This window comes from Megalobrama amblycephala, linkage group LG1 (assembly GCF_018812025.1).
Source record: "Megalobrama amblycephala isolate DHTTF-2021 linkage group LG1, ASM1881202v1, whole genome shotgun sequence".
Lineage (NCBI taxonomy): Eukaryota > Metazoa > Chordata > Actinopteri > Cypriniformes > Xenocyprididae > Megalobrama > Megalobrama amblycephala.
In genome coordinates this window covers 12,066,709-12,093,548 of record NC_063044.1, presented here as the reverse complement: position 1 = coordinate 12,093,548, position 26,840 = coordinate 12,066,709, and the positions used below count along the sequence as shown (strand labels likewise).

Genomic DNA, 26,840 nt, shown 5'->3' with positions numbered 1-26,840 from the left:
ACACAGGCAATTTCTCTGGAGTTTCAGACTTCCTGGTGAGGCACAAAAGATTGACAGAATGATGGAGGCGTTTGCCCAGCGCTACTGCCAATGCAACCCAGGAGTCTTTCAGTCCACAGGTGTGTCTACTTTACATTGTAGTCTGTGTTCAGTGTTTAGTGTTCAAATGTGCTTTTATAACATTTTCAAGAAACATGAACCGTGTTTTACCAATACTGCTTTCCCTAGTAATGCTCACGAATTGAGAGCTTGAAATATCAAATTGGACAGACACTTATACAATGCATTTAACATAAAATAAATGTAATTTACGAGTAGCCTATATTTACGACACATTTAAATGAAAATGTTACACACACATGCATTTAGACCTAATGATTGTCTTGCTAATATACACACCCATTAAGTTCTCTCTTTGGCCTTTGATTCTCTTACTTCATGGATGTTCTTATCATGATCCACAGTCCTCGTTAGCATTCATCCACATTATGAGCATGAACTATTTCAATAGCCAGTGTACCTTTTTTAAATCAGTGTTTGAAAATGCTATGATCAGATGCTGAATGTCAGTGTGGATGGTTGTAACAAACAGCGTTTCTTTGCAGACACATGCTACATTTTGTCCTTCGCCATCATCATGTTGAACACCAGCCTTCACAACCCAAATGTCAAGGACAAGCCCACAGTAGAGCGTTTTATCTCCATGAACAGAGGCATTAATGAGGGAGGAGACCTGCCAGAGGACCTGCTCAGGGTCTGTCTCCTCTCACTTCTTATGTCTGTAGATGGATTTATTATATTGTTGTGTTTGTATTATTGATGTAGCACTGTATGTTATCTTTGTCCCTTATCCCGGACGAGCCCCCAGTTTATGACCTAGACCCAGGTTCCTGGTCCTGGAGAGCCACTTTCCAGCAAGTCTAATTAAACGCACCAGGATCAACTAAACACAGTTTTTGGAATTACTTAAAATACAAACAAACACGCCCCTCCCTTCATTGCTCCACCCCCCAAAAAATGAAGCAAAATAATGCTTCATGAAAAAAAAGAGATGACGAATGAATGACAAAGAAGAACAAAAAATGAATGTACAGTACACGAGTATATACAAACAATGACACTTAAAACTGTCCTGTTACTATAGCTAACATTTCAACAACTGTATATCTTGGTTCTGTGAAAAATAGCAAGACCAGTGTTACTCACAAATAAACAATGCAACCTCTACGTTCACAGGTCTCTCCAGCACTGGAAAGCTTTTCTAATATTATAACCTGGGTCCTAAAGCTCTTGCCTGAGCATAACCCTTCTTTTTCCAGTGATATTCCTCTGTCTTTTTCTGTTTTGTAATTTCTTTTGCCATCATATGTGGACTGGCTGCAAGTGTGTTGTGCTGCTTATTCCGATAGACTTTCTTCAGCGTTTATCAAAAATCGCTTTACACCATAACAGTCTGATATTCAAAGGGTTAAATTGGCCTTCATTTTCTAATTCAACTTTCTCTCATCTTTCTTAATTTGCCCATTTAGTAACATTGAGGACGTAAATGAAAATAAATGATATGATTAAATTACTAAAATGCAGAGTAATAAATGAGAAGAACGAGCAGAACAGAATAGCAGGAAACTGAAAAAAGCATGTTCAGAATAAAGCTTTAATTACTATGTGTTAAGATCGTGTAGATTGTAAATGCTTCTTCAGAAGACTATTGTCCTTGATATTTAATGTGCATTCAAACATGGCTGATGAATGTTTCTAACATGATATTTGAAATTATAAAAATGAACTCACTGAATATAGGTTAACAAATAATAATTTGACTGTGTATACATACTGTATATGGGCAGAAATTGGTAAATAGTGAGTAGCCCATGGCTGCACACACTTTCTAGACTAGAGGATATTGCCCAACAATTCTGAATGAATAACTTTTTTTGCATGCACTGTATATTGCATTCTGTCTCTCCTAATAAGGATATTTGAGGCCGTTTGTAGGTGGAGTGCATGTGTTCATTCATCTTTTGAGCTTCATGGTCTTTTGCTTTGACTCATTCAGAACCTATATGACAGCATCAAGAATGAGCCCTTCAAAATCCCTGAGGATGATGGCAATGACTTGACGCACACTTTCTTCAACCCGGACAGAGAGGGCTGGCTGCTCAAACTGGGTGAGTGGGACTACATGAGTAAACGGCTGACTTGAGACTCATGTCTCACTTTTGTGATGATCGCACTGCTCTACACCTACATTTGAATAAAAGATGTCCTGTCCAAACACATGCTCTGAGAGTGAGATTCAAGGCTTACACACATGCACACTCACTTCTATAAGCTCATCCGATGATCCTCATAACACTTCCACATACAGTAGCATCTTTCACTCTGTTTTCTTGATGGATCACTATCTCCTCTCACATCATAATTACACTTTATGATCACAATAAATCAGCTGCACGACTTTGAACACATCATTTTAATCAGGTTAGATGTTGGGAATCAACATCCCAAGCTGTCACTATCATGAGAGGTCTAAGAGAAACTGCACATAAGATGGACACTCTCTCTCTATATAATGTATTATAAATCTTTTCATAACATTATTCGTAATAGTTTCCCTTTGTAATCTGCAATATTTTCATAAACAGTTTTCAGGAATTTCTGTATAATGCATCATAATACTTAATATTCATGTTTACACCATTAGTGAGAATAATGCATTATAACATCTTGAATTATAATTAATTATATTCATTAAAGGTATATCCATGAATACTGTAAAATGCTGATGTTTCTATGTTTATGCGACAAGTTTCTACATTGCTTAGCAGCTGTAAACTTCCTACAGTTATTTGAATTATTCGGATTCACACATGTAATGATTTATTGAAGATAAACTGACTTTTACCACAAGTAAAGTCTTATTGCTTTGATAACTTTTCTTAAAATTATTCATGAGAATAAAGGCCCGTTCACACCAAGAATGATAACTATAAAGATAATGATAAAGATATATTTCTAAAAATCGTTCTAAATATGAAAGTATAGCAAATTATACACCACAACTATATAACGATAACAATATAGAGAAACGACAACGTTGGGATCGCTTTTAGAATGATTTTTTTCCAGCTTGAATGACAAAACACTGACAGCCAATCAGAATCCATTCTAATTTAAGGGCTCGCGCATTTAAAATGGCAGAGTCATTGCAGAGAAGTTAATCGCAGAGGTCCAGAAAAATCCACCGTTTGACAAGTCAAACCCCCTTTTCAAGGATAGGTTAAAGAAAATGGATATAAGGAAAACAATCGGTCATACCGTCGGAATTAATGGTGAGAAGTATTAACGATTGAGATCATTATGCCAGTGTAACAAACAGTGTAACATAAAATTACCTCAGGTATCCAGCGCTAGTTTCAACAACATTGCCTTGCTTTCTTTGAAGTTGCAGTGAAAAAGACCATGAGCTGTTTTTATTCCAATATATTGACTTTGTCAGCTAAATTCACTGTTAGATTAGATCGATTACACTAGCTATTCACTCCAAACATAGCATGCTGAAGACATCTGCTGGTTAAAACGTGTAAATGCAACAAGAACAGCAAAACATGTTGTACACACTTTAAAACCACAGTGCTTTAGCTTATAATAAACAGACTGTTATCATTCGTTGGTGTGGAAGCAAATTATCGGTATAGTTATCTTTATATTATAGTTATCATTCTTGTTGTTATCGGGCCTTAAGGTGTCTTATTAATGTAATATAATGACTAAAGATGGCTTTAGAGCATTATAGAGGCTTCAAAGAAAGTTACCAAACCCATGTCATGTCAGCTAATGATTTATGGAAGGAATTTCCATTGGGGATACTATAGAGTGCCAATAAACACTGAATAAAAATATAATATTTAACTTGGAAAGTTGTCGACCAAAGTTAAAGAAGTTCAAATTCAGCTTAATGTTTAGTGTTCCTTCCATCTTATAATTAAGTAAGAAATTAAACATAATTGACACAAATATGACTCTCTACATCAGTAATGATTGGAGTGGAATGGATTTGCAATACAAGTATCATAACAAAGTAAGTTCTTTATTGTTGTACTACATGCTTATCAATATAGACCAGGCCAAAAAGGGTCTGAAAAGAGACATTTTCCTTTTCCCCATAAATGATTGTGAATTGAATGTCTGCCGATTCTAGTGTACACTTGTACTTTCATCCCCTGTTTTATTTTTGGAGCGGTCCTCTGTAATTCACAGTACTTTCTTTGATCAGAGAGGCAGCGTGTGGGGAGTATGATTTCCTATTTAATTTAATTATTTTTGTTTCCTTTTCTTCCTCGTTTGTTTGTTTGTTCCCATGATTTTGGCTGTTGTCTTTCCCTCAGGAGGTATGTACACCTGCTCTTCCCAAACAATCGCTCATCTCTCCGCTCTCAGGTGCTTTTGGTGATCAGCCTTGCTTCCTGTCCCCTGTTTCTGTTATTAGCCACTGTAGGTTCATTATTTTTCCATGGGGTTCGTCTTTCCATGAGTTTACTCTAGTTTTTACATGTTCCTTCATTTGTTTGTCTGATGGCTCGTTTTATCCATCGAATCAGCGATTCGTCCTCGTGCCGCCCTGTCTCTGTATGGTGGCGGGTGCTTGGTTTTTGATTTTGTGACCACTGTATTGAAGAGCACCTCTCTCTGTTTGATGTGGTGTTCAAAACGTTCTCTTTCTCTGTGTCATTTCCACTTTGGGAGCTGCAGTATTTTCTGCTTCCTCTCAGTCTGAACGGAGCCCTACAAACACCAATGAAAACAGCAACAGATTAAACATGTAAGATTAAAGGATAGTTCACCCAAAAATTAAAAATCTGTCATTGTTTCCTCACCCGTTGCATTGTTCCAAACTCATATGACTTTTCCTGTGGAACAGCATCTGTCCTTATTCAGAATCATTGTAAGTAGGGGTGGGCGATATTTTGGAATTTTATCATTTTCTTTTTAGCAGCAAGCATTTTTAAGCCTTTCCCATTTAAACACTCAAGCTATTTTAAACCATTCAGGCACAATAAGCCATGAAAGAGAACTCAATTTGGTACTCGTGTGTTGCCAGTTTGTTTGCTTCTTATCGTTCTTGAATGGCAGATACACACAAACTTATGCCAAAAAATTCCTGCCATATTGAGTATCCTTGTAAATGCAGTCAGTTATTTCTTGAATAAACTTAAGCATATGTTGTGTCAATATATTACATCTGTGCATATCGTCTTAAAGTGACAGCAGCGTAATAAACCTGCTGCCATCTATGTTAATCAAACATAGTTCTTAAAGGGATAGTTCACCCAAAAATGACAGTGATCCCATGATTTACTCACCTTCAAGCTAATCCTAGGTGTATATGACTATCTTCTTTCAGATGAACACAATCAGTTACATTAAAAAAAAATATCCTGGCTCTTCCAAGGCTCGTTCCATTAAACGTAATATTAGCGAATTGGTGTTGAGAATTATGAAGTTTCAATAATATCTAAAATTTTATTGTCACAATCTTATTTCAGGCAAAATAACTAAATATCTTGATTTATATCGTTATAGTGAAATAAAATTCTTAAATATCATAATATAGGTTTTTGCTCAAATCGCCCACCCACGTTTGTATGGAAAAGAGCAGCTTGGACTTTCTCAAATTTAATCTAAAGTTTTTTGTTTTTTTTTTCAATGGAAGAAGGAACTCATACCTTTTCGGGACAGAATTATGACAGAATTTTCATTTCTCTATGAACTCTTCCTTTAAAAATGATATTCAGTCATTTTACTGCTAATGGTTGGATGTCTGGAGTGAACATTCAAGTGGTGTTTGATCTGTTTAGACTGAGTCAGAAAACTGCATCTGGACCAAAGACTGCTATTCTTCATGCTGTACGAAAAATTATTGGTGTGTGTGTGTGTGTGTGTGTGTGTGTGTGTGTGATGCTGGACTGTAGCGCTGAGGAAATTGTTTGTTCGTGTGTGTTTGTGTGTGTGTGCGTGTGTGTGTGTTTGGTCAGATCGGACTCACCACTAGGATGCTGGGTGAGGGTGGGTTTCAATTGATGTATCAAACATCACTAAGGCTGATACCAAAATAAAACCGTATCTAAAGTGTTCCATTTACTTGAGAATTAGCATATACATCAGCATACATATAAAACATTGTCACACTTTAGATTAGGGTCCAATTCTCACTATTAACTATGACTTTTGCCTCAATAAACTCCTAATTACTTCTTATTAAGGTAGTTGTTAAGTTTAGGTATTGGGTAGGATTAGGGATGTAAACTAAGGTCATGCAGAATAAGGCATTAATATGTGCTTTATAAGAACTAATAAACATCCAATATCCCAGTAATATGCATGCTAATAAGCAACTAGTTAATAGTGAGAAAAGTGTTGTTTCCAAAAATTCTAAGAAAGAAAAGAAAAAAATTCTAAAGACGTGGAATTGCTGTAGCTTCCTGTTGTCATGTCAGAGATGTGACTAGGAAGGCCCATCCATCACCCAGCCCCGTATCAGTGTCAGTCTGCCCAGCACGGCCTCCTCACTTCCCTCTCCACAAATCTCCTCCCTCTGAGAGACATTTCTGGACGGGGCTTCTGCTCTGCGACCGCACCTGGAGTGATCATTAATCACGGCCGATAACTCAGCCAATCAGCTTGCTCAGAAACTCTCACCTGCTGTAGTGCTCTGATCCGTGTTTGTTTTGTTTGTCGCTCATGCCAGTACTCGAATACAATGACAGTCTGTAATGCAGGAGGATCAGGATCCTGTTCAGCAGAAAAGCTTTAGGGTGGTTGACATGCCCTGCTTGTGTGCAGTGCCGTATCATCTAAAACTAATTTAAATAACATTAGGCCTGTTACGATCATGAATTTTGCCCTGATGATTTTTTTATATTTTACTTTGGAACTATTAAATATGCCCATATGATTTTCTTTACTGCTCTTTTTTAATATACTATAATAAACAGTGAAATGTTTGGAATAATTAAGATTTTTAAAAATGTTTTTGAAAGAAGTCTCAAATTTTCACCAAGGCTGCATTTATTTGATCAAAGTATATTAATATAATATTATTACAATTTAAAATAAGTATTTTCTAAATGAATATATTTTAAAATGTAATTTGTTACTGTGGTGGCAAAGCAAAATTTTCAGCAGCCAGTCACATGATCCTTCAGAATAATATTTTTTAATATTTTCATTTAAATTTAAATGATTTGAATTGCAAAATGTGACTGAAACTTAAACTGCAGTTATCTCAAGTAATTGCAATTATATGAAATAACCGCAATCCTACAACTAATCAATAATCGCGACAGGCCTAAACAGCATTTTGCTAATTATTTCATAGTAATTTTGCATGCAGATTTTATAAGCTCATATTCGTTGAGAGACTTCATAGGATATTTGTACAGCACTTTTGAAAATTAATTCATAAAAATACACTGCAAAATCAGCTAAAATTTGGGAATGCTGAATAAATGGAAAAATATTTTTTCCCTTGTGCATATATATTTTTTTATTATTAATATTGATTAATAACTGTCTACGGTCATGTTATGCATCAACTACCATGACACACAGTTGCACTATACTGTCTATTCATTTTCATAAAGGCATCTCCTTTGCCACTGTGATCAGATTTCCCTGCAGAGGAAACGAGGGTGGCAGAGGTCAGAGGTCATCCTCGGATCACTGAGCGCCGTGTTTAACTTGCAGTCCCTATAGAGAGGGCCATGGGAAAATGAGTGAAGAATGTGAGCTTAACCTGACATCAGAGTCTGTCAGCAGATTACTAACACAGTCTGTTATTTATTATATATATTTATATATATATTTATATATATATATATATTATATATATTATTTATATATATTATAGGTGGTTAACATCATTAGAGAGCGCTGAAGTGATGATAAGTTTGCATCACACTGGTTCCCCCTTGTCCCTCATCTAAATCATAGCTAGATATGGATAGAATAGTGCTCTGTTTAAACACAATGTACATTGTGCTGGTCTTTTAGGAAGTAAAGGGATCTTTTCAGTCAGGTTAAGAGGAATGACAACTATCGGGTGATGTCTGATAGTTGTGGAGGTTCATTGATGGAGTGGTTTGAGCATGGTGTGCTGCTGGTAAGGAATGCTGTGCTTGGGCCTTATTGGACACATGGAGTGGCTGTAGAAGAGCTCTCATTGTCTGTTCATCTGTCTGTCTGTCTGCTCTTCTGCCGCTCAAATCTTCAGCTGCACGGATCTGTGGCATCTGGCATCTCGTTGCACGGAAGGATAATGCTCATCTTTTGTTCCTCAGGGGGACGCGTCAAAACCTGGAAAAGACGGTGGTTCATCCTCACAGATAACTGCCTTTACTACTTTGAGTACACTACTGTAAGTACTGAAAAAACGTCATGCTACAGTAGGTGCTGTGGATTTATTACTTTAGTTAATTAGTGAAGACCTAAGTGTATATATAATATGGAAGCTTGTTTCCATAACTGAATAAAAATAAAAAGATAATTGTGAGTTAACACAAGACTTTTTTTCTCAGAATTGTAAGATATGAACTCGTAACTTTGGGTTATAAAGTCAGAATGGTTTATATCTCACAATTGTGACTTTATAACACACAATTGTGACTTTTTATCTCACAATTCTGAGTTTTTTCTCATAATTGACCCTTCGCAAAGACCCGCCTCCCCTTGTTATGGTTGCTTTGTCCGACAAGCCATGGTGCTGTCACGCCACACGCAGTGAAAAATACATTGCGGAGCAAAGAGGACACTGACAACACGTCGACAGACAAGACAGAGCAGGTTACTTATGATATTAAACAAAGTCCCAGCTTTCAAACTGTGTAATTTTTTAAGAAATTCGAACAATAAAAACCGTTTTGTGGCTCTTTAATGTGTCGTGACAGATTGCTGTAGCGCCTCAGCTCAAAAGGCTCCTGAACCGATCATCTCTTCCTACTAGTTAATTCATAGCATCAAATAAACATGAATGAACATGAGAAAGAATGTTGTTTCAAACGCAGAACGACGTCAGTACACACCATTTTTCAAGTTCAAGTCCACCGAGGTTAATCTTCTAACTCCTGACTGCTTTGGCGGACAAAATGGCGGATTTGGTGTTATGATTGGTTAGATCGATTGTCAATCAAACTCCCGGCGAAGGGTCAATTGCAAGATATAAAGTCTTGTGAAGTCAACTGAGAGTTATAATGTCAAAATTGCGAGATATAAAATCACAATTATGAGAAATAAAGTCAGAATTTCGAGTTATAATGTCAGAATTGCGAGATATAAACTCAAAATTTCTTGCAATTCTGACCTTTTTTTTTCCGCAATTGCAAGTTTATATGTCCCAATTCTGACTTTTCTCAGAATTGCAAAGTCCAATTGAGGAAACTTTTTTTCCCAGAATTGTGATTTACATTCCACAATTCTGACTTTATATCTTACAATTCTGACTTTATAAATGGCAAATGCGACTTTATATCTTGCAAATCTAAGAAAAGTAGTCAGAATTGTGAGATATAAACTCGCAATTGTGAAAAACTCACAGTAAAAAGTTGCAATTACCTTTCATTTTTATTTATTTATTTATTTATTTATTTATTTATTTATTTATTTTTTAACAATTTATGATAAACAGTAACTTATGTTTTTTTTTTTTTTTTTTATGTAGGATAAAGAACCAAGAGGCATCATCCCTCTGGAAAACCTCAGCATTCGTGAAGTGGAGGACAAGAAGCCGGTAAAACATCTTTTTCAGCAGTTTAAACTTTTCCTGATTATCTAGGGACAATTTAACTTTCCTCTGATCTGCTGTGTGGAGGAGTTGATTTGCAGAATCTGTCCCTATGTTTGCACAATGATCTTTTACCATGATAGAATTCAACACTTGGGCTGCATCCCAATAACATATCCATACTATAGTGTGCAAGGCATAGTGCGTCTCAAATCATAGTAGTGCCAAAGGTGTTCGAATGCAGAGACGCGTTGTAAAAAGTTCACAGTGACTTATTTCACACTTCAAACAGTGACTTGCACACTTGAATGCGTAGTGTAAGTATGGTGATGCAGCCTCATAATTCACTGTCAAACACACTGTGTCTCCTCCTAGTGGTCAGACATGTGATCGTCTGCATGTGTTTGCTTCTCAGAACTGCTTTGAGCTCTTCATCCCTGACAATAAGGACCAGGTGATCAAGGCATGTAAGACAGAGGCGGACGGACGGGTCGTCGAAGGAAACCACACCTTCTACCGCATCTCTGCTCCCACCGCCGAGGAGAAAGATGAATGGATGAACAGCATTAAGTGAGTGTTGATTAAAGGGAAATTTTGGTTTAAATCCAGCCATTTATGGTAATTTTCTTTAGCCTGTAGTATATAGGTTGAGTTTAATCCAGAATAATTGTTAAATATCCCAGTTTTATTACACAGCTCACTGGTCTCTCTCTTGTTTCTGATTGGTCAATTGCAACATTGTGGAGTCAAATATTTTTCTTGTATATTAGGGGCTTTCGCACCGGGTAGTTCTATAGTTCCCCTAGGGCCGTTTTCCTCATTGCATTCGCACTGCCAGTAGGAACTATTCAGTGACGTATACTGCGCTTGTTGTTGTGACTTTTATTTTGACAGCACAGCAAACCTTTATTTTGACAGAGCTGAAATCGCCAGAGCCTGAGGACACAATGCTTACAATCTCTGTCTTCATCAGTTTATGATTTGTTTAACACAGGGGTCTCCAATCCTGCTCCTGGAGGGCAACTGTCCTGAAGAGTTTAGCTCCAACTTGCCTTAACACACCTGCCTGGAGTTTTCTTGCCTATAGTAAGACCTTGATTAGCTGGTTCAGGTGTGTTTAACTAGGGTTGGAGCTAAACTCTGCAGGACAGTAGCCCTCCAGGAGCATTGGAGACCCCTGGTTTAACAGCTTGTCTAATATGTTATTAGAACTGTTTCTGAGAAAGAAGACAGTATATGAAAAACAGTATATTAGCGTTTGTCGTGTGGTTGATTTCCAATGTCACTAGCTTAGTAGAAATACATAATCATGTTTCGTTTGGTCCCCTCAAAGTTGTGTTTGATTTTCTACTTACACTGCCCTCCAAAAGTTTGGAAACACCCCAGGCAAATTGTGGTTTTGGACGATATCACCATAAATCCTTATTATATTTTGGTGCAAATACATTACAGTAACTTGACATGGTTATTGAAGACAAGCAATAATAATTTTCATTTTGATTACATAATAATGGCAATATATACATGTCAAAGTCAGTCATGCCCCTTTGCCAGCTGTAATGCCTGGTTACTGGTTTAAACTTGACCCAGGTTTTGAAAAGATTTTTGGGTCAGCACACCTTAATAGCTTCAACAATTGATTGCCAATTAAGTTTAGATACAATGAACCAATTAGAACCCAGTTTAGGTCAGATAGCTGCTAATGGTGAATATTTTGATGAATCAAAAAGTTTTTTCTATGTATAAACTGTTTATGTAATAAAATATGTTTTCTTAGTTTGTGTTGTCCCTTATCAGTGCAAAATTGTTTTCCAAGTTCATAGAGTTATTTTGTGGAGTAAATATATAGGCTATAAACTGTGTGTGTACTCTGGGTGCCGGTGTTTTGCGTGTGTTTGGCCAATCAACATACACTTATGTCACTGATAGTTCCTATAGTGCTGGTTTAGACCCTACTCTGAAGTAGGAGCTAATTTAGTTCCCCTAAAAGGAGTTTCTAGAAGTAAAATTGTTCCTTGTTCCTGCAGTGCTAACATGGCAAAATCCGGGTACTTTCGCCAATAGTTCTGGGAACTATGAAAAGGTTCCTCTGGTGCGAAAGCCCCTAATGACACAAAACTGTATTACTGATTATTGTACTATTCAAGCAATTTCCTATATATCTGTGCTAGTTTCATGTCTCTCATTTTTCTTCACACTCTTTCTTCTGATATTAGATAACATTTATTATAGTTGTGAAATTTAAGTTTTTGTAACAATGACCATCTGACTGTACATTATTCATGTTATATCATATTATACTGTACCTTACTTGAACTATACATCATGCTTTATTTTAAAACATCTATTTCAATAGTGCTTTATACAATTCAGCTCAATTTGAGCTTTGTTCTTATCCAATAGTGTCAGTGCAGTCAAATCAATAACATAATTGAATATTAAGTGCCGTTTAAACTCCAGCCAAGTAAGCTTTAGCTTTAAAGTGCCCCTATAATGCTATTTTAAAGGCTTCTAATTTTGTTTTGGCAGTCTCCAATAGATTTACAATAGGTCAAAGAACACTTTAATTTTATCATAATATACATTGCGCATCACCTCATTTCTTAAAGAGCCTGAAACAGTTCGTACAGATTCAGTCTCTCTAAACCCCTCCTTTCCGCGAGCCTCCTCTGCTCTGATTGGCTGTTGTGATTGCATGAAAAGTGGATTTGCTCTCCCAGCTCAGAAAACAGCATCTTCTCGACATGAACCAAACTCCTCCAGGAGGACTCATCTACAACTACAGTGGTTGAGGTTCAAAGTAGACATTGATCAGCCAATGAAGACCATAAGCTGGCATTATGCTTATTTGTTACAAACCTACGTAGGTTCAGCTGGAAGTAAGACTGGAATTACTGACGACTCGTTTCAGCAGTTCAGAATCGGTTCGTTCATGTAGGACACAATAATATTATTTGTTGTGCATTTTGATCTCTAAAGCTTTGCAGGCCTTTTACATCCATAAACAGCTGTATTACACAGTATGAAAGGGGAAAAAGCATAATGGGCCCGTTTTTCATAATATTCTTCTTCGTTTTTATCTCCAGAGCGGCTATCAGTAGAGATCCTTTCTACGAGATGCTGGCAGCAAGGAAGAAGAAGGTCTCCTCCGTGAAGAGACACTAGAGCTGCTCAGGACGTGGTGTTACAGATTCAGGGCTACTGGAACCGCTTCCCCTCGTGGAGGCAAGCGAGCTGTGAAGAGTCGAAAACAACCTCCAACTTCAGAAAGAAATCTTCACCAGGATCAGCGAGGTCAAACCTTTGCGCCTCTTTTTAAAAGTCTTCTTGCTAAAGTGTGTGTGTGTGTGTTAAAAGGAAGTCGGTGGGCTTTTTTAACTCGCTACTGCTTCCTTGAAACCCCCAAAGAGAACATTTTTCCTCATGCTCAACCAAAATATTCTCTTTGTCTCTCTCTCCTCTTTCTATCCCTTTCGTCTCTCTTGCACACGCGCGCACTTGCATTATCTGAAATCAGCAGGTCTGACAGAAAGTTCCTACGTGCTTCGGAAAAGGAAGATTTCCTTTGTGCTATGAAATGTACAGGCAATACGTGTATTTTTACATTTTTTATCGTGCACAAGCGGCTTGGTCCTCAGAGGTTTATTTGTGTATTTAATTGTAAAAACATTTTCAAAGAAACTTCTATTATTTGCAACAGATAAAGGAAAGGGTGGGAAGTCACCCTAGATGCGTTGGCCCCTGACGGTAAACGGCTCCATGGGCATTTGTTTGTTTTCTAGGCAGACGCCAGCGTTTCTTGAAACACGACATACGCATATAGTGTGTTGTGAGAAGCTGCTGCAGTAGTTTATTTTGGTAGGTGTTCTGCACACATAAGCAAAATTATGAGATATCGTCATTATAAGGATATCAAGCATTGGTACTACCTCTCAGATAGACAGGGCGGTAATTAACAGATGGTAATGTTTTTATTTTCTGTGAGGTCTTTTAACCCAGAGCGTTTGGACCTCCAAACAATGAGTAAATGTGCCTAAAAACATTTAAACGTCAGTAACGACTGAAGTCCTCCGGATGCTCCAGTGCCTGCTCGCTTTTCTCCAGTCACCCCTTCTTTCTTGGGTTTCCATCGGTCTAGCAGTTATTCTTCACGCTAAATATTCAATCTAAGCAGTATTGATTTAATTTATCAAAGATGTACATACTTTAGTGTATAGAGAATATTGGTTTCCATTTTATAAATGTGTGTACTGTATGTAGCAGTATTGTACTAGTTGAGTGCCATTTTCTTTCTTTCTTTTTTTTTTTTTTTTTAATTTTGATTTTCTGGAGGTCGATACCATTGTAGTGGTAGCCAGATCATGCTGAAATAAAGATATTATAGCAGATGTGTTTGTGTTTTCATTTTTGTCTTTTTGATTCAGTCACATAAACTCTGAGATCAGAATGGCTGTTTTTCTTTCCTCAAAAGATTGCTGTTGCTTACTAAAAAGAAAACTAAAAGCAAAAAATCAGAAAATAGGAACACAGTGCATATGCAATATCTGGAAAATACCAGCAGGTGGCGCCATCATGACATCTTTACTACTTTTCCTGCTAATGATTCAGAAGGTAAGATGTAATAGGATTTTCAGTGAGTCGGTTACACTTTATTTTAATGTGTCCTTGTTACAGTATAATTATACATTTAAGTACTGAGTAATATTAGCAACATGTACTTACTATAAGGTTAGGAATAGGGTTTGGTTTGGTTTAGGCTTAGTTTTATAACATTATGCATAATGTAGTTATCACTACAGTAAGTACATATGCACTATACAGGGTACCCGCGGGGTCTTAAAAGCATTGAAAAAGTCTTAAATTTGATCATCTAAAATTAAGGCCTTAATAGCCTTGAATTTGGTATACAAAGTCTTGGATTTCGTTACAAAGGTCTTATTTTTATTTTTTTTATTTTTTAACTTTTCCTAGGATTAAGTTCATACCGTAACAAAATGAACTGTTACTAGTGTAGGCTAATTAAAAATTCATGCAGCGTAATGTTGAGTGCACCTCGCTCTCCACGTCATAGCAGTAAGCGCGAAAGCTCGCGCACCCGTTACTATGGTTACTAGGCAAGTGAGGTAAATTACTAGAGATGAGCCGGATACTCGGCTGAAACGAGTATCCGGTACGGATAAAGCACTTCTGCCGAGTACGAGTATTATACGAGTAATACGAGTCAATATCTGTGCTCGGATTGAATGAAAATCATCATTGGGTTGCTGATTGTGTCAGCGTTCTGTGATAGTCTAGTCCAGTGGTCTCAAACTGCCGGCCCGCGGGCCATTTACGGCCCGCAACTGATCTCAAAAATAAAACATAATCCGGCCCGCTAAATTATTATTATTATTATAATTATTATTCTCTAGTACGCGTCACATACGCGGCCGCGCCGGCATTCTCCTTTCCAATGCGCTTTCGCTCCAGTGGCGTCTGTCGTTGCTATGCAACCATGAGCCGCGCTCTCAACCGCGTCGCTTCTATTATGAGCGCGCTTGCCTAAATTACAGTAAAAGCACTCGACTTTAAGTCACGAGCGTCGTTTTAAATCACCGAAACGCGTCCGATGCTACCATGTCAAGAAACAGAAGAGTGTACAAATGTATTCAAGGGTTGTATTTGTTCTGTACAGTGTTGTTCAGTGCAAAATTTTAATTTTATTTAAGCTAGCATGAAGTAAAGGAAAACAGCCTACTTCCACTAAATGTTAAAAACTAATAACAATGAGAGATTTTTATTTTTTGGCAAAATAAAGTTGATATATATAGCTTCAGTTTTTTGTTTATTTCTGACCCCTCCATGGCATCTATGAGTGTTGCTGGTTTTGTTCCTAAATTACTATTTTTTTTTATTCCATGCACCTTGTTGGATGTGAGAAGTTGCACCAGACTATTGCAATTAATAGTATTATATTAGTAGTATTATATTAGTATATTAGTAGTATTACATCAATTACATTAGTAGTATTACATCAATTACATCATAGTATTAGCCTATATAATTATATTACACTCTGTAACAATGAGAGAGACACTGCTGTTTACATTTAGTAGGCCTATGGTAAATAAAATATTTATAGTATAGGTATAAAAATATATGCCGAATTAATTATTTTCTAGGGTTCAAAATTTATACAGATTTGACATTTTCCCCTCATACTTCTGTCAGAATGGGTACGAAGTTGGCATTGAATTTCATTTAAAATGGTATTAAAAAGGTCTTAAAAAGCCTTGAATTTCATTTGGAGGATCCTGGGGGTACCCTGACTATAATAAAGTGTTACCAAAATCATTAAAAACTGGTATATTTTGATTCTGCACAATTTTCTTTCCAATGTGAATATTAGCTGCTTTATCATTCATCAACTCATAAATAAACCCTATTAATCCATGTGGTGTTATTTAATAATTTATTAAACAGAAGCAATTTGTTGAGTGTTATACTCTATGAGTATTTATACTATTAGTCTTAGTGATCATAAATGTTGTTAACTTTGGATTATGAAGTATTTTATAATAATTTAATTAATAATAGTGGAATAAATACAATAATGCACTTGAATTAGAAGTATTTTGGGACAAGTACCAGGATTTAAAATACATATGGTTTCAAAAATGCACCCACAAGATGTAAACATTAGATAATAGATGATGATAATATAATTATTGGGTGACTTATTGGGTAAAATCACAAGGACTGGGCAAAGTTTGATTGAATCTTTCAACTTGTCACGATGACAATGTAACTACCAGAAAAAGGATGTGTGAAGAACCGTTGCAGAAACTCCATCCGCATGCCTGATACACATATTTAGAAACTGATATGCCTGGATTAGTAATCGCACTACTTGAAGGATGCATTACTCGACTTTATATCTCAAATGAAACGCATTTTGTTCAGATAATATAAGCACTTATCATTTCTGCATTTGAACCATCTCTTGCCCATAGGCTTCCATTGTAATTGGATTACGGTAAACGCTTTGTTTGTAATAAATGATTCTGAATTATTTTCATTGGTAATGCATGCATGTCACAGATGGCGTTCACACACAGAGCCCAGAGAATACAATCACACAGCTGCACGAGGAATAGCCTACAGTGACTGCTGGACTGGTTAGTGATACATTATAACCAGTGGCCAGTTGAAACAGACCCAAAAAGTTAAAGGTACACTATGTAACTTTTAAAACAAACAAAAAAAATATGGTAAAAAGTTATGGCAATGCGTGACGTGTGAATGAATATGACTCTTTACAACAGATAATGCTTTACAATTAACTCTATCAAAGAGCTGCATGGCAATTTATCTGTTCAGTAAAATACACTCGCCTGTTAAGTAATAAAAACACCATTTCCGCGACAACATTTCAAATCCCTCAGTTCTTATTGTTAGCATTTTCGTTTTTTGTAATTAGCCTAATAAATGTTCCGCCAGTAGTGGGCACTCGTAAGCAACGACGTACATCCGAGTGAATAAGATGGAAGGAAGGACATAAAAAATGGACTGAAAGGGTTCACCCAAAAATGAAAAGTCAGTCATTAATTACTCACACTCACAATGTTGTTCCACACTCGACCTCATAAAATCCGGTGAGGCCTCTATTGGCAACAAGATAATTAACAGTTTCAGTGCCCAGAAAGCTACTAAAGGCATATTTAAAACAGTTAATTTGACTACAGTGGTTTAACCTTAAAGGCAGGAACACACCAAGCCGACGGCGACGAACTAGTGGCGATGAAAGCAGACTGCGGGGTTGGCTCACGCCGCCAGAGTCTGGGTCCAAAGTTGGCCTGACACACCAAACCGATGCTCGACACCTGACGGCCAAGTAGCATGTCCGTTCTGCGCAAGATGAAATGCCTTTCCGTACCAGCAGGTGGCAGTAGCTGAACAGCCAATCAGAATGATCATTTGGCCCGAGGAGCTCCGACGCCGATTCAACATGTCAAATCGGCTGAAAAAATGCTGACGAGGACCAACTTCAGCCGACGGTGCAGAATACACAGAGAAAACTTAGTCGGCCGACGAACAAAAACTGCCGTCGGCTTGGTGTGTTCCTGCCTTAATATTGTAAAGCAATGAGAATACTTTTTGTGTGCCAAAAATAACAAAATAGCAACTTTATTCAACAATATCTAGTGATGGGCGATTTCAAAACGATGCTTCATGAAGCTTCGAAGCTTTACGAATCTTTTGTTTCGAATCAGTGGTTCAGAGTGGCAGAATCATGTGATTTCAGTAAATGAGGCTTTGTTATGTCATAAGTGTTTCGAAACTTCAATAGTTCACATGACTTTGGCAGTTTGATACGCGCTCCGAATCACTGATTCGAAACAAAAGATTCGTAAATCTTCGAAGCTTTATGAAGCAGTGTTTTGAAATCGCCCATCACTCGATATTGTTGAATAAAGTCGACATTTTGTTATTTTTGGTGCACAAAAAGTATTCTCAACGCTTTATAACATTAAGGTTGAACCACTGTAGTCACATGAACTGTATTAAATATTTTTTAGTACCTTTCTGGGCATTGAAAAATGTAGTGTTATTGCTGGCAATGCAGGCCTCACTGAGCCATCGGATCTTATCAAAAATATCATAATTTGTGTTCTGAAGATGAACGAAGGTCTTAAGGATGTGGAACGACATGAGGGTGAGTAATTAATGACTGAATTTTCATTTTTGGTTGAAGTACCCCTTTAAACACAGCCAAAGTAAGAGGAGCAACCTTTTTCTATTTACGGATACGATGAGACACGCACGGGTGAGTAACGCATGTATGTAATATATATATATATATATAAAATTATGATCTAATAATTACAGCACTCACATTGATTGGGAAGAGCGGCTGCTACAAATTTCCCTCTTTTCTCATTTCCTGGGCACATCAGTCTCAAAACAGTTGCGACACAATTTACAGAAAACTGTGTCATATATTTAAGGACTTCTATGAATGTCTTATCATGACTCCCAACGTTTTAGTCAGCCAGCTGAAATATTTCCTCATGACACACTCTTATTGTAAATACACTCTGTCAGCTCTCCTGAGAACACACTCTCAAAGAACAGAGGGGCGTTTGATCTGCTTTGTTGAAATTTGACAATTGTCGAGAAACAGGAGGAATACAGAACAAGAGAGAGAGAGAGAGAGAAAGAGCACAGCATGCCAAATGAAACCAAAAGGATTGGTCTTTTTGTTTTGGTAGTTTTACACTTGTTTGGGGAAGGGTGAACACGTGAGAACACAGTGTGTCTTCATCCAAGGGCCTTTCAACAAACTGGACAATTGAACAATAGATGTGCTGGAACACTCAGTTATTTTTCTGATGTTGTGTAACTATATCTGCCATTCAGTATTTGACATCTCATATTGTGTTGCGAGGAAGCATCTGTCCATCATAAGAACTCATAAATGACTGAATTTTACAAAGTTCAACTGCAAAAAGACTGTGATTCTTCTGCTGTGCAGATATATCTTCTTTCTATCACTGCATTTAAATAATTAAAATGTGTAAAATATACATGTTCCCATATCTAATCCCATATACTGAAATGTAGCCTAATATATGACATGTACTGTATTATATCTAGAGTATAATATATTATATCACCCTATATCTAGAGTGACATTGCCATATATGCAGATATGATTATATTTTATAACATACTAAAATACCCATCATAAAATGTGTATATGAAACTAAGTTAATAATATCTATATACTGATTTTTTTATATATATATATTTTATATGGTAAGTTTATGAAAACAAAACATATATAAAATAAAAATCTCTATGCAAATGTATGATTTTTAACATACAGCTTTATATAGGCCTACATCTACAGTATCAGTAAATATTTTATTATATCTTTTCATGTGACAACACTGAAGAAATGACACATGCTACAATGTAAAGAAGTGAGTGTACAGCTTGCATAACTGTAAATTTGCTGTCCCCTCAAAATAACTCAACACACAGCCATTAATGTCTAAATCGCTGGCGATTTAGTGAAAATGTCCAAATTGGGCCCAATTAGCCATTTTCTCTCCCGGGTGTCATGTGACTCATTAGTGTTATAAGATTTCAGGTGTTAATGGGGAGCAGGTGTGTTAAATTTGGTGTTATCACTCTCACTTTTTCATACTGGTCACTGGAAGTTCAACATGGCACCTCATGGCAAAGAACTCTCTGACGATCTGAAAAAAAGAATTGTTGCATATAATAAAATATTAACAAAAATGTGAGGGGTGTACTCACTTCTGTGAGATACTGTATAATATAAAATAATATTGACAGGCTTTAAAATAGATAAATGTACATAACATGTTTGCCTTCAGAAAGTATGCATTAATGCTAACAAATGTGACTTTACTGTAAAGTTACAGTAATAGTGATGTTTCATTTAACAAGCAGCACTAATGGAGGGTGGTGTAAAACAAGTACATGCGGTATATCCTGCTCACTTAAAAATGCATCATCAGTGCGCAAACTCAGTGTCATGATTTCCTTACTGGATGGGAAACTGAGCAGCAGCCAACATACTGGAAATGCCGAGCAGTCAATGCCCGCTTAGCAGCAGCAGCTGCTGTGAGACTAGCGTGAGTTTCGTGTCTCATGCTGGAGTGAGGACAGATCTCTGAACTTGCGGGATTCCTCGTCCCCTCTCCTAAACAGATCCATGTGTGAACTCACAGGTTGCCAATTAACTACAGCCTGTTTCCCAGAAGAGAGCAGCTCCTCCCGGTCTCGCGCTCACACGCTCCTGCCTGATTCAGCAACAGTCGATCATACCAGTCATACCACACACATGCGCGCACACACACACACTCATAGAGAAACTGCTGAAGAGATATTATTGTAGGCTGAGCTCACAAGAGCGGCTGTGTTTCATTCTACACTGGATGCATTGTGGGAATAACAATAAAGATGCAGCCACAGCTTCTTGGAAACTCAGCACACAAAACGTCTAGCCAAAACTGCTCAGCAGGCCTACTGGATACAAGTGAAAATAAAAAAAAGTCACATCACTTGAAAAACATCTAATAGAATAGGCTATAATAATGTATTTGAAGTGTATACATTTCTTGTGTGTGTTTCACCAAAACATCAACAGAGATCAAAATCTTCCTGAGATGAAATCTTCCTTCCTTATTGCACTCCCAGGGTTACTTTAAATGCACCTGTACTTTATGTTTATGATGAGAAATGACTTAATGGCAAAAATTACTGCTCCATTTGACCTACATTCACTAACCTATAAAACTACATATGATCGAAAGTTAATGGAGAACCATTAAAACCCAATAAATCTAAAATATAACATATCATTATGTGACCTTGTACATCTGAGTCAAATGTTTAATGACTTTGGAAATTCAATAAAAAAATCAATAAAACATTTACTTTTGATTATTTTATGTTCTTTTTATAGTTGTAGATAGTTAAAAATTGTTCAGGTTGCATAATGCAAAACTTTGAAATTGATATATTTCAAATCCTCAACTTCTGTCATGACCATGTAATGTAAATCCTGTGAACGTGGTAAAAAATATGTAAACAAATATTTGTGGAGAGATACAGGGATAATGTTTACTGTATCTTTGACAGATAACGTTACTTTATCACAGATAAAGTTAGTAAGCAGTTGTATCACAGACTTGAGGCTTGAAACATTTTCTAAATCAAATTCCGCTATTATATTGTGTAAATTTTGGGACAATTAACCTACCGGTGCTGACTTAACTATCTCTACATGAAGCTAGGAGGTTTTGTTAATATTGTAATAAATAAATAAAGTATTCACCTTTAAGGTGTAATTAGACTAAAATGCTCCTTTAAGACTGTAAAAGTAAACCAATGTTTTTTCTCTAACTCCAACAGAGGTCACCTAGGCAGGGCCGAACAGATTGTTTTGATTTGGTACCGTTGGAACAGATTGTTCTGTCTTTCTCAAGAACCCTTGTGACCGAGAGACTTGGCGTGCTTCCAGAGGAGTTTCCTGTAGGCCGGAACCCTCTTTCATCTAAAGGGAACAACAAGGAAGTGGCCTGAGATAACAGGCCTCAGCCTGTTTCAGCTCCCTGGTATTTGAGCTCAAAAGATGTTCAGAAGAATAAAAGAGTTCCACTGCACTAAAGGTGCACATGCAGCCAGGCAGTGAACTGGGTAACTGTCAGATTCCTTCTTGTTGAACACTGCTGTACTGTTCTCACTGGCTGAGTAGAGAAGCATGGAGGAAGTGCAGACAGCAGCCAGAAACCATGGAATGAGAAGAAGTTCCGAGTCCAGCAGGGAACAGTCGCACCTCTGAGAAGCAGCAGAGAGTTTCAGACCACCGGGGTGTAGGGTCTGCACTAAACCCACCCTGTGCCGTACAAATAGTGCTCCTTAACAATCTGATTGTTTAGCATTAGCATGTTGCTAAGCTAACTATATAGCAAAATTTCGGCTGAGTGATTGTTTATTGTCGCAAAATGTAATTCATAGTATTGCACATATAAAGTAGTATAAATACATACAGTATATCCAATTTAAAGTGATAAAAACCCAGCTAACAGGGAATGTTCTCATAATTTTGACTAACATTCTGGTGTTATCTTGAGAGCAAAGCCACCGAACCTCTCAAGATCCAGAAAGGTACTAAAAACATATTTAAAACAGTTCATGTGACTACAGTGGTTCAACCTTAATGTTATAAAGCGACGAGAATAGTTTTTGTGCGCCAAAAATAACAAAATAACGACTTTTTAACAATATCTGGTGATGGGAGATTTCAAAACAATGCTTCAGAGCTTTACGAATCGAATGTTTGGAGAGCCAAAGTCACGTGATTACAGCAGTTTAGTCATTTGATAGGAGATCCGAATCACTAATTTGAAACAAAAGATTTGTAAAGCTCAGAAGCAGTGTTTTGAAATCGGCCATCAGATATTGTTGAAAAGTCATTATTTTGTTATTTTTGGCACACAAAAAGTATTCTCGTCGCATTATAATATTAAGGTTGAACCACTGAACTCACATGAACTGTTTTAAATATGTTTTTAGTAGCTTTATGGATCTTTGCTCTCAATAGAGGCCTCACTGAGCCATCAAAAGATCTTAATCTGTGTTCTGAAGATGAACAAAGGTCTTACGGGTGTAGAACGACATGAGGGTGAGTAATATATTACATTATTTTCATTTTTGGGTGAACTAACCCTTCAAAATCTACATGACATTTCTCACCAGTGAGGTAATAACTGTGTGGTTCTTGAGGTAGATAAATGTATAGTTTCATTATTAATAGAGACACTGCTGCCGTGAGAGATACAGACTCAGATAGGCTAATTCACATATGCTGCTTACTCTCTCTCTCTCTCTCTCTCTCTCTCTTAACTGTGTTAATAACCAGTGATGGGAATAACGGCGTTATAAATAACGCGCGTTACTAACGCCGTTACTTTTTTTCAGTAACGAGTAATCAAACGAATTACTTTTTCTCCCGTTACAACGCCGTTAGCGTTACTGACAAAAAAAAATGCCGCGTTACTATAATTGAGCTCTCTGAAGCGGTTTTCATCCGAGTAAGCTCTCTCTCAGCCATAGGACCTGCAAAGTTTTTTTCTCTGGTGTGTGCTGCGGTTAGTCAAATATAATTTTAAACTGATGATAATGTATGATGCGCTGTGTGTGTGTCTGTCAGAGCATGCGCGCGAAGCACGAGCTCAAACCAGAATACCCTTTTTGATGCTTGATCGAAAATATGTGAAATTAGTTTTTTTCTAGTCGACTAGTAGTTGTTCATTTAAGCTATTAGTTGACTAATCACATTTAGGCCTATATTAATTTAATTTCTTAAATACTGGAGAGAATAAACCATAATAAGGAGCGTTTACATAATATAGGCTATATAGCACTCAAGGGCACGCATAATTGCCATAAAGAACCGGCAAAAGTAATGATTATGAATATGACAAAAAAACAGCAAGGATACATTTTAATTGTTTATTAATAAAGTAATGTTTTCTGAATCAGTGTCGGCTGCAAAGATGAAGTTGACATTGCTGATTCTCATTGCTGATCATCTGCTCATATGGACACGCCTAGAGAGATAACGCACATTTCATTCGGATTAGGCTACATAATCAGAGTAGCCTCTTTCTTTTCGTGTTTAATTACTTCATTTTCGTTAAAGTAGATATTTCAAGCATTATATAGATATATTTCTCATGTCTGCGAGGCAAGCAGCCTCTGAGTTTCGGTTCATTTAGCCTATGAGACGCGCTCCAGTTCACGCGCCAGTGATCGCGCCCGCGCCTCCATGTCATGATTTTATTGTCTGCTATATTTGCCTGTTATATATTAAATCCAATCAACTGGTTGATGAAACATTGATTAAAATTAAGATACAATTTTTACAAAACGAAATTCACTTTAAAGAGAGGCTTTCTATAAAACAAAACTTAATGAAGTGTTTAAAATCATGTCTGACCCACTCCATGTCTCCCGATATATTTGCGCATCTTATGATGCATCTTACTCATGCTGTTCACTTTTAATAATCGAATAAATGGATTTAAAACATAACATAGGACTATTGAAACATAAATATGAAACTACGTTTTCTTTAATGGCTACCAACACAGTACAGAGAAATTTCATGTCGTGAGCAAGAGCAGATCATGAGTCAGGAGTCGCATCAAGAATAATTTATTCTTAGACTTATATGTAATATTGGGGGCATTCAATTTATTTGTCATATTTTTATTTTTATTTTTATCTTTTTTTAAAGTAACGCAATAGTTACTTTCCCTGGTAATTAGTTACTTTTATAATGATGTAACTCAGTTACTAACTATTTGTGAGAGTAACTAGTAACTATAACTAATTACTTTTTTAAAGTAACGTGCAAAACACTGTTAATAACTGTATCAACTGTATTATTCTGCTATCAAGGATCAAGTCTTCTTTACTAGTTCTGAAATTACATTTTGGAATCGGCAACAGAGGCTTGGGATGAGATGCGTAAGCAATTTGTCACACACACAAGAGTTTTAAGGACAAAAACCTGTCTCTACGCGCCTATAGACTGAATACGTAACATGCCTGCCCATGAAGTCACCGTTTTCACAAATTCACGTTTTTGTAATTTACATGGATACGATAACAGTATCGTTTTCAAAATTTGCACTTTGAATCCCGTTTTCAAGTTTGCATTTTCAGGTCCCTAAAATGCAGTTGTTGTGTAAATGAATAGCCAAAATGCATTTTCCATTTTTAGTTGAAAACGGTGTTGTGTAAACTGCTCCTAATTAGAAATGCTGCTAAGTTTTCAGTAGCATGACAGCTCTTTATTCAGACAGCTCTTCTGTTTTGAAATTAGCATAACTTTTTCATTTTACAGTTTTACAGCTAGGACTCTAATAGCTACTGCGTTTTCATATGGAAGAGCACGTTTTCTCATCCGAAATACGTCTCTAAGATGTTTCCTCAAAGATGTTAAATTAACATGTACAAGATGCATTTTTTCACAGATTCCTTCCAGATGAAGTGCTCTTTAATTAAAATTTGAATTTGAATTGCTTAATCACATGTACTGTCTGGGAGAATTAGATAAATCTGTCCTAAATCACACCTGAAGTGGGATTCCAGAATTATGGCCTTCACTTTCACATCTGTTAAGTCTACCTAGGTCTACAACCATGATCCTGGAGGCCCACTGTCCTGCAAAGTTTATTTCCAAATTGCTTCAGCTTGATGTTTTTCAAGTGATCCTAAAGATCTTGATTAGCTGTTCCAGGTGTTTGATTAGGGTTGGTGCTAAACTTTGCAGGACAGTGGGCCTCCAGGAGGAGGGTTGAAGATCTATGCACTCATCCGTAGGGGGTTGCCATTTCATGATTCATAAAAATGCACAAGCACCCCCTTTGCAGCCACTATTTTCCTTCAATGAGCCCGTTAGTGGAAATTTTTAGACTGTGAGAGCGAAGGGTGCCAGTTGGGATAGAGCCTGTAGGCTGGAAAATGTTAATTAATTAGTTTGTTCACTAAGTTCATGCAGTTCATGTAAACAAACAGGATGTATTTTTTCTGCACAGCAAACTTCTCTCACAGAAAATTTGCATTATTATCCCCACAAGATAAACAATTACTGGTATTACTATTATTATAGGGACATTTTGTCCTCATAATGTGGGTTTAGCAGGTCTACACACACACACACACACACACACACACACACACACTGGTATTTCTATCATTATGGGGACATTCCATTTGTGTAATTGTTTTTATACTGTACAAACTGTGTATTCTGTCCCCCTACACAAACCTACCCATCACAGAAAACTTTCTGCTAAAAAAAAAATGTCCCCACAAGGTCAAAATTTACTGATATTACTATACTTGTGGGTCCCCATAACATAGGGATTACCAGGACCACACAATACTGTTGATCATAAATTATTAATGTTATATTGCTGATATTTTCCTTTTCATTTTTTTTAAATTATTTGTTAAACAAATATTTTTTCCTAAAACAAATTTAAACGGTTTTCTGTTTCCAAAAGGAAATGAGGATAATGAAGTTCCCAACATGTCAGGTTACTTCCTTGTAGTAAAGACAAGCATTATCGTGTTTAAATAATATACGCTGGCTCACAAATCACGTGGAAACATCAAACAATTACAGAAGCTCCTGTGTAGGTGTGTTTTCTTTTCCATCCCATTATGCCAATGAGCTTCTGCCACAATGTATTTGTTAAAATAAAACAATATGACTGAAAGCATTGTGGTATCAACAGACAGCACATGGCTTCAATGAATAAGGCTAGTTTCTTTTAATATGAAGCTCAGAGCCTCAGCACCAGACTGAAGAGTACCCTCAGTAAAGGTTTTCCCCTGAAATGAATCATGATGATACACAGATGGCATACAGGAAACGTCATTGAGATCTTATCAGGCAGAAGTGAAAATGCTTATCAAGTTCCCTTGTAAAATATTTTACTAACCTCGATTGTAATGCCAAATAAGTAAT

The 26,840-nt window shown here is 36.8% G+C and overlaps 1 protein-coding gene across 5 annotated transcripts in view; it reads left to right on the top strand.

Annotated features, from left to right (window-relative positions):
* Positions 1 to 14,166, top strand: part of cyth1a (cytohesin 1a) — a 58,650-nt gene extending 44,484 nt beyond the window's left edge. For 4 of the 5 annotated variants that reach the window (XM_048182046.1, XM_048182039.1, XM_048182053.1 and 1 more), the window contains exons 7-13: positions 7 to 119; positions 606 to 754; positions 2,057 to 2,169; positions 8,338 to 8,416; positions 9,716 to 9,784; positions 10,194 to 10,348; positions 12,865 to 14,166. In XM_048182046.1, the coding sequence (XP_048038003.1) occupies positions 7 to 119; positions 606 to 754; positions 2,057 to 2,169; positions 8,338 to 8,416; positions 9,716 to 9,784; positions 10,194 to 10,348; positions 12,865 to 12,943 (757 nt within the window). In that variant the 3' untranslated portion in view covers positions 12,944 to 14,166. The remainder of the gene's footprint in view (positions 1 to 6; positions 120 to 605; positions 755 to 2,056; positions 2,170 to 8,337; positions 8,417 to 9,715; positions 9,785 to 10,193; positions 10,349 to 12,864) is intronic. The other variant, XM_048182033.1, reaches the window with a different exon arrangement.
* Positions 14,167 to 26,840: the final 12,674 nt, after the last annotated feature.